Source organism: Tupaia chinensis, unplaced genomic scaffold, assembly GCF_000334495.1.
Source record: "Tupaia chinensis unplaced genomic scaffold, TupChi_1.0 Scaffold000063_1, whole genome shotgun sequence".
NCBI classification, from domain to species: domain Eukaryota; kingdom Metazoa; phylum Chordata; class Mammalia; order Scandentia; family Tupaiidae; genus Tupaia; species Tupaia belangeri.
Window position 1 is genome coordinate 711,361 of NW_006159521.1, and position 8,478 is coordinate 719,838.

The 8,478-nt window shown below is 54.5% G+C and overlaps 1 protein-coding gene across 1 annotated transcript in view; it reads left to right on the forward strand.

The window, feature by feature from the left end:
• Positions 1 to 2,678, forward strand: part of RBPMS2 (RNA binding protein, mRNA processing factor 2) — a 33,506-nt gene extending 30,828 nt beyond the window's left edge. The window contains exons 7-8 of the mRNA XM_006141726.3: positions 1,252 to 1,320; positions 1,540 to 2,678. Of these exons, the coding sequence (XP_006141788.1) occupies positions 1,252 to 1,314 (63 nt within the window). The 3' untranslated portion in view covers positions 1,315 to 1,320; positions 1,540 to 2,678. The remainder of the gene's footprint in view (positions 1 to 1,251; positions 1,321 to 1,539) is intronic.
• The last annotated feature ends 5,800 nt before the right edge of the window (positions 2,679 to 8,478 follow it).

Below are 8,478 nucleotides of genomic sequence, written 5' to 3' on the forward strand. Positions count from 1 at the left end.
GGGGTCCACAGTCCCTGGCTTCCCACCGAGCTGCAGGGGGTGCTGCTGGGGTTATGCATTGCAGAGCAGCACCTAGGGCTTTGGGGGCACGCGCGAGCCTGAGGCTTCCCTCAGTCCCCAGTGCCTGGCATTGCCCAGCGTCTCCTCTGCTTACCCAAGGCAGGAATTGCAAGACGACAAATGGGTGTTCTCTGTGTGCCTGGCTTTTTCTTTAAAGGTTTTTTGACCATAGGGTATTTGCACTCACTGGAGAGACAGAGACTGAGAGACAGAGAGAGGTAAAGTGAGAAATTATCCCCTGGGGGGATGGCCATGCCACAATCCCTTCTCCATTCTCCCAGAATTTTGGGCATATACACACATGCCACCCGTGTGAGTTTCAAGCTGTTGGATCAGGGATTTGAACCGTGGTCAGCCACATGGAAGCCTAGCACTTTAGCTACTACACTACCTGCTGGCCCCATCAGCTTCTTGTTTTCTACAAGGTCTCTTGAGTGCTACCCCCCTCTTTCTTAGGGGACCCCTGGCCCCTCAATGAAGGTTCAGCTTCTCCTGGGCAGCGTGGCGTGGGCAGCCTCTGCGGCTGGCATAGCACACTTCCAGACTGCTCTGTGGGGTTAGGGTGCCTGTTTTCTGGACCCGCTTCTGGGAATCCAGCTTTGGGGGCTTCTGCTACTGCTCTGACCTGCTGGCACGTGGTACCTGCCCGGCATTGGCGAGATGTCCTGAAGCTGCCAGCCACCCATGTGCGGGCTCAGCTGCAGGTCGCAGGCCTCCAGGCTCAGGGGTCCTGCAATGGAGGGAGCAGGAGGTGTGAAAAGGTCAGAACCAAGTGACACCAGCTGGGGCCCGTCCACGGCTTCTCTGAAGAGCCCTGCAAGGATGGAGACCAACGCCTGAGCCTGCCCGAGCAGCCCAGAGCACTGTGGGTCTTAGGGGTGCACCCTGTCCTGCTGATCCTCACAGCCACCCAGAGACAGCCCTGTCTCCTAGCTAGTGGGGACAGCCGCAGCACTGGACCGAACATTCTAGCTCACCCGCCTCCCGAGGATAGGGGCCCACAGCCTCCGGTGCAGCCTCAGGCAGTGGGTCAGGGGGCACTTCCCCCTCCCCCGCAGGACGAGGAACTTGGAGGTGAGTCCTGGCCCCACAACTGTCCACCTGTTGGTGACAGGACTCCAGCAGGACAGCAAAGGCCACATTTCGGGCTCCCGAGGGCAGGACTCACTCGGGCTGCGGCTTCTCTTGCAGGTGCGCTGGTACCCGTCCTCCGACAGCACGCAGCAAGGGTGGAAGTACCGCCAGTTCTGCTAAGTCTTCGTAAGTGTCCGGCAGAGGTGGCCCGGGCGTCCAGGGCCCTGGCTTCCTGCAGGGCCGTGGTCCTCCCGCCTGTGTCCAGGAGTTGGCGAGCACACGGCTGTGCGGAGCCTGCTCACGGGCTACTGGCTCCTTCCCTCCCGCCCCTGACCCCTTGCCATGGGCAGAGCCTGGGTGCAACCCTGCCCAGCCTCCTGCTCAGGCTCCTTCTCCTCCCTCCAGGTCTTGCCACCGGGGAGTTGGTCCTGGGAATTGGTACCTCGGTGCCAGGACAGGCGCCCCATGCTTCCGAGGCCCCAGGCGGCTGGGCAGAGCTGCTGCCTCCCACCAAAGACTGTGAACTGAAGCCAGCCTCAATGGACTGCTCCCCGCCCCTGCCCCCTCCCCCCTCAGCCCTGTTTGACCCCAAAGCCTTTCTCCAAGGCCTCCCAGGGGAACTTGGGGGCCTTCTCCCCAGGACACCCAGACCCTGCTTGGAGGCCTCACTGGGACCCTGCAAGGCCTGATCTCTCGCCCAGACTTGCTTCTGTAACTCTCCTCAAGGAAGGCGTTTAGTTCTGCATGTTTTCTGGCATGAATTAAGACACTTAAACTGTGTATATGTGAGTGTACAGTTTGTTCTCACGCCATGTCACCATAGCAACAGGTCCTGGCCACCACTGGCTCCCCGTGCCTGGTCCCTCCACGCCCCACCCCGACACCTTGCTTCATTGGGGACCGAGGCTTGTGGCTGATTCTGCCTTGATGGCCCAGCATCCCACACCCCTATGCACCCCTCCAGGCCCAGCCACCACCCAGGGTACCTAGTGTTTGCTTTTTCATTTCAGATCGGGGCCCTTCAATCCCCCCTCCTCAGGTGGGCCAGCCATTGTGAGAAAACCCTGTCTCTGCCCGAGTTGCTTACCTCTCCACAGACACCCCCCACCCCCTGCCGTCGCCCCTCATCTTTCCAAACCTCGAAACCAACCAAAACGTGAGAAGTATTTTTGTACCCTGTATAACAAAATATTTATGCATCATAAAGGATTTTTTTGTGCGTGTACCATTAATTATTAAAGAGACCTTGTTTACCCTGTCAGATAAGTTTAATGTTTAGTTTGAGGCATGAAGAAGAAAAGGGTTTCCAGTCTTCAGCAGGGAGCCTTCGTGTCAGGGTTAGTGTAAGGAAAGTGAAGGAAGGAAGAGTTGTGCAATTGTATTTTGTGTTTGTGAGTGTATCCGTGCTTTGCCGTGGGCCGCAGCCGTGCCCGTCTCGCCGGTCCGGACGCGGGGGACGAGGTGGCTGTAGTAATTGCTGATCCTGTGAGAATGTGAAACTGGATAATATATGAAATGCAAAATAAAAACAATCGTCCAGAGTGCCTGCTCTCGGCCCTCCGTCTTCCGTGGGCTGCAGGCTGGCGGTGCCTTTGGAGGGCACAGCCGGGGCCGGGGAGGTGGGAGGCCTGGGCGATAGGGCAGGACCTGGTCGGGGCTCACTTGGCCTCTCCTGCCTCCCCCTTCTGCAGTTGAAGCTTAGTCCTGGAGGGGAAGTGACCTGCCCGGGGCCACGTCAGTCCGGCTCACCCTGTGCTAATTCACTTGCTTCCTCCTCTGCAGTTTTGGCATTCCGCACCCAGAGTGAGCACCGAGTTGTGGGAGGCTGTGCCCCTGGAATCCAGTCCACCCTAGAGCTAGGGTCTATGGGATGTGCTTCCTGGGGCCAGAGCCAGCGGGCGAGTGGGCGTCGAGGTGCAGGGGGAGAGGCAGTGGGGTGGGGCAGGGTGTCAGGATGGCCTGCAGCGGCCTTGATTCTGGTTCCAGGCCAGGTTCCTGCTCATCTGTGAACTGGCTCTGGATTTCTGCCTCCTGATGCATTTCCAGCTTTTTCCTCCCGTGGCCCAAGGTGCTCCCCTGCACACCCCCTCTGCCCAGTCTCCCTACCCAGAGCTGTGCCTAGAAAGGTCCATCAGCCCTCTGGGTTTCAGCCCAGCCTTGGCCCGAGCACGGCGGAAGTGGCTGCAGCTGGCACCAACCTCCTCACCTGTACCTGTAGTGACCCTGGCGTCCCCATCCCTGCCTCACCCCGAGCCCTGGTCCTGTCCGCCTGTTCACTGCTGATGAACCTGTCACTAAGCCCAGCTGCTGTGCCGAGGAGGGAGGACAGCCCCGGCTGCCTGAACCCTGGAGGTACCTGGGTGGTGGGTGTGGCACCTGAACCCGGAGGGGCTCTGGAAGGAGGGAGTTGGAGTGTCCCCAGGGAGGGAGGGCGCCATGTCCCCACAGCCACATACCCTGGGCTCACTGTATCAGGCCCACTGGGCACTGGCTGGGTGGCAGGGCCTCCCAGCCCGCAGCCCCTCATGCTGGCGGGAAGCTGCTCTGAGCCATGGCCACCCACCGCCCAGCCATGCCTGACCTACTTCGGCTGTCAGGAACCACTGGGTCTTCCTGAGGCGGTGAATTATTTAGCTGGGGCCCGGGCCTGTCTGAGGGGCCAGGAGGACTGCTCCATAATTTAAAGGGCCCTGCGCCTGTGGCTCCCCTGGGGGGCCTCCTTCACGCTTTGCTGAGCAGGACCCAGGCTGGGCCTGAGGAGGGGCAGGGAGGGGAGCAGCCCTGCAGCCCTGCAGCTCTGGGGTGGGAGGGGCCTGCAGGAAGGCCTGTGCACAGCCATGTCTGGGCCAGTTGGAGTAGGGAGCCCCGGTAAGGCTGGGGCAGAGCGGGTCTGCTCCCCGCTAGGCCCTACCAGAGACCCTTTCTTTCTCCTTTCCAGGAGCTTCGTCCTGGTCTCTGCAAGGGAAAGGCCTCTGTCCTTGCTGAAGGGGATTTAGGCGTTTAGCTGTGACAGGGTCCCTTTGGTTAGAGTCCCCTCCTGCGGCACTGGAACCTCCCTCTGTGGGAGGAGAGACCATCTGCATGATGCCCCGCGCTCGGCCTGGGCCTGGGCCAGAAGCTGCTCTACCTGGAGCAGGGGTGGTGCGTGGACCCCGGCCGTCCTTGGCCAGCCCTGGCCAGGAATGTGATGTGGGCTGTCACCATGTGCCTGACAGTAAGCATCCTGGGAATCCATGCAGGGTAAAGGGTCAGGCTGGTAGGGACCCAGAGCTCTGGGGGAACTGGGACTGCCACCTTGCAGCTGCCCAGCCTGTCCCTAACAAGCACTGCGTGGCTCTTTTTACATTTTTAAGAATTACTGGTTTATTTTATTTTATTTTTTTTTTTGAGAGATTTTTTTGCTATAGGGTGTGTGCGCTCACCAGAAAAACAGAAAGTGAGAAATCACCCCCCCAGGAGGGATGGCCACACCACAATCCCTTCTCCATTTTCCTCTCAGGATCTTGGGCACGCACGCACACACGCCCAGCATGAGTTTAAGCCACTAGGTCTGGGATTTGAACCCTCCAAAGGGTGCCCACACTGTAATCCCTTTTCCTCCATTCTCCTCTCAGGATTTTGGGCGCACATGCGCCCAGTGCGTTTTTCACACTGCCAGGTCCAGGACTTGAACTGTGCTGTCGTCCATGTGGGATCGAGCTGCCTTAACCACCATGCCACCTGCTCGCCCCATTTTCCCTCTGAATGTGTATGTATTTCTATGTCTCTAGGCCCTTCCCTCACAAGGTTATTTTGAGGTTAATGATAACACAAGAGCATGCCTAAGAACGTAGCCAATACTGAATATTTTCTGTGGTTATCTTGAATAAATATATTTTCATATTTCTCTCATCCTTAACAAGAAGTGAAATTGAGCCAATTATGCTTTTCTGTTTTGTTTTGTTTTTGCTATAAGGTGTGTGCGCTCATCAGAAAGACAGACAGGCGAACCAGCAGTTAGCGTAATGGCTATGTTGCTGGACTCCCACATAGCTAACCGCGGTTCGTGTCCCGGACCCAGTGGCTTAATAAGCCACTCTCTCTTTCACTCTATCCCTCTCTGACCAAATTTAAATAAATAAATAAATGGATAAATAAAGTAAAATAATTTTTTAAATGAAGGTACTGCAGGGGCCAGCAGGTGGCATAGTGCTTAAGGCACTGGCTCCCACATGGCTTAATAAGCCACCGGGTTCAGGACTCGAACCGCGGTCGGCTACGTGGGAGTCCATTGACATAGCCATTACGCTAATGACTGGTCTCGAGCCAATTACATTTTTTGTAGTTGACTATTTTAAAAATAAATTAGCACTGGGGCTGGCAGATGGCGTGGTGGTTAAGGATGCTGGACTCCCACATGGCTGACTGCAGTTCAAGTCCCAGACCTTGCGGCCTATCTTCTCACTTTCCCTCTTTCTCTCTCTGTACCTCTCTGGTCAAATTAAAATAGATAAAGTTAAACAAAGTAATTCTTTTTTTAAAAAAATCAAACATTGAAAGGGATTTTAACTTTTTTAAACTTTTCTTCTTCTTCTGCTTCTTCTTCTTCCTTCTTTCTTCTTCTCCTCCTCCTCTCGGGATCTTCGGCACACCCGCACATGCGCCTGGCGTGAGTTTAAGCCACTGGGTCCAGGACTCAAACCATGGTTGACTATATGGGAGTCCAGCAACATAGCCATTACACCAACTGCTGGTCCCCCATTTGAAAGGCTTTTTGTTTGTTTGTTTTTGTTTTTGTTTTTAGAGGTTTTCGCTGTAGGGCACATGGGCTCACCAGACAGACAAAGACATAGAGATAGAAAGTGAGAAATCACCCCCCAGAGGGGATAGTCACGCCGCAATCCCTTCTCCATTCTCCTCTTGGGATCTTGGGCACGCACACACACGCACCCGGCGTGAGTTTTAAGCCACTGGGTCCGGGAAGGGAACCACGGTCGACTACGTGGGAGTCCAGCGACATAGCCATTACGCTAACTGCTGGTTCCCCCCATTGAAAGGTTTTTAATCCCATGTTCTGCCTGGAGGAGGGATGGCAGAAGGCGGGGCAGGGGCTCCGGAGCCTTAGAGAACACCTGCAAGTCCCCAGAGCTCGCTTGTAGCCCGGGACCTCACACTGGCCTTTCTGTCAAACCACATAGGAGTCCTCACCGCAGGTGGCAGTCACTGCCATGCATTCCGCTTTAGAGTTTACAAAACACATTCCCATGCGCTCTCCAGTGACCGCCAGGGATAAGCAAGAAAATCATTAGCCTCTTCTTTTACAGTCATAGAAACCAAAATTAAAAGGTTCTGGAGGCCGGCAGGTGGCGTGGTGAAGGGTGCTGAACGCCCCCATGGCTGAATGCAGCTTGGGTCCCAGACCTGGCAGTTCGCTCTCTCACTTTCTCACTCTCCCTTTCACTCTATTCCTCTCTGACCAAATTTAAATAAATAAATAAATGGATAAAGTAAAATAATTTTTAAAATGAAGGTACTGCAGGGGCCAGCAGGTGGCGTAGTGCTTAAGGCACTGGCTCCCACATGGCTGACCACAGTGAGTACCAGACCTGGTGGCTTGAAAGTCACATGGGCCATGTGTGCGTGCGTGCCCAAAACCAAGGGAGGAGAATGGAAGAGAAGGGATTGTGGTGTGGCCATTCCCCTGGGGGGTAATTTCTCACTTTCCCTCCCCTTGTCTTTCTCCAAAGAGCACATGTGCCCTGTGGCAAAATCTTAAAAAAAAAAAAAAAAAAAAAAGGTACCCCAGAATGAATGAGTAGCTTTCATAACTTGAGTTGAATTACTTGAATTTGTTTGTTTAGAGAATTATTTGGACCAGCAGATGGCGTAATGGCTGTGTCGCTGGATTCCCATGTAGTCGGCTATGGTTCGAGTCCCAGACCTGGTGCTTAAACTCACACCGAGCATGTGTGTGTGTTCCCAGGATCTCGAGAGGAGAACAGGGAAGAAGGGATTGCGGTGTGGCCATCCCCCCTGAGGGGTGATTTCTCGCTTTCTGTCTCTCTGTCTCTCCTTTCTGGCGAGCACACACGCCCTGTAGCAAACACCTCTCCAAAAAAAAAAAAATTATTATTATTATTTAATTTTAGGACCAGCAGATTGTGTAATGGTTATGTCACTGGACTTCTGCATGACCCACTGTGGTTTGAGTTCTGGACCCAAAGTCTTGAAACGCACACTGGAAGCATATTCGGGGCCAAAATCCTGAGAGAATGGAGAAGGGATTGCCATGTGGCCATGCCCTCGGAGGGTGATTTCTCGCTTTCTATTTCTCTGGTGATCGCACACACCCTGTAGCAAAAATCTCAAAAGAAAAGAAAAAAGGAATTATTTAATTTAATTTTTATTTTTAGAGGTTTTTGCCTTAGGGTCCATGCACTCACCAGAGAGACAGAGACAATGAGAGGGAAAGTGAGAAATCATCCCCTAAGAAGGACTGGCCATGCCGAAATTTATTCTTTTTTTCCCTAAGAATTATTTGTTTATTTATTTAAATTTGACCAGAACGGGACAGAGAGAGCGAGAGAGACAGCAAGCCAGCAGGTGCAGGATTTAAACCTGTGGTTGGCCATGTGGGAGTCCAGCACCCTTAACCACCACACACCACCTGTCGGCCCAATTTATTCTCCTTCTAGGATCTTGATTCTCCTTCTAGGATCTTGGGCCAGCACCCACGCACATGGGCCTGGTGTGAGTTTCAAGCCACCGGGTCTGGGACTTGAACCGTGTTTGGCCATGTGGGATTCTAGCGGTTACCCCTACACTGTCTGCTGGTCCCTATTATTACTATTTTTAAATTTATTAGAGGGCATGTGTGCTCACCAGAGAGAGGGGGCAAGGGGAGTGAGAAATCAAGCAGGCAGCCATGTGGGAGTCCAGCACCTCAACCACTGCACACCCCCTGGCCTGAGTTTGTTTGAATTTGCTACAAGGGCCTATAACCACCAGAGGGAGACAGTGAGACAGAGAGATACGGAGAGGAAGGAAGTGAGGAATTGTCCCCCCGGGGATGGTTGTGCCTCAGCCCTCTGCAATTCTCCCATCTCCCCTCGGGATCTTGGGCACGCACATGTGCAGGGCGTGTTTCTCAAGCCGCCAGATCTGGGACTCAAACCACACAGTCAGCCCTGCGGGATCCACCGCCCACAACACCACGCCAACGCCCTGCGGGATCCACCGCCGACAACACCACGCCAACCAGTTGGCCCGAGTTTGTTGTTTTTAATAACTTAACATTACAGTGCAGATAAGAGAAGAGGGAGGCGCGCTGGCTTTGCCGGGGAGCCCCCCCGCCTCTGGCCTCCC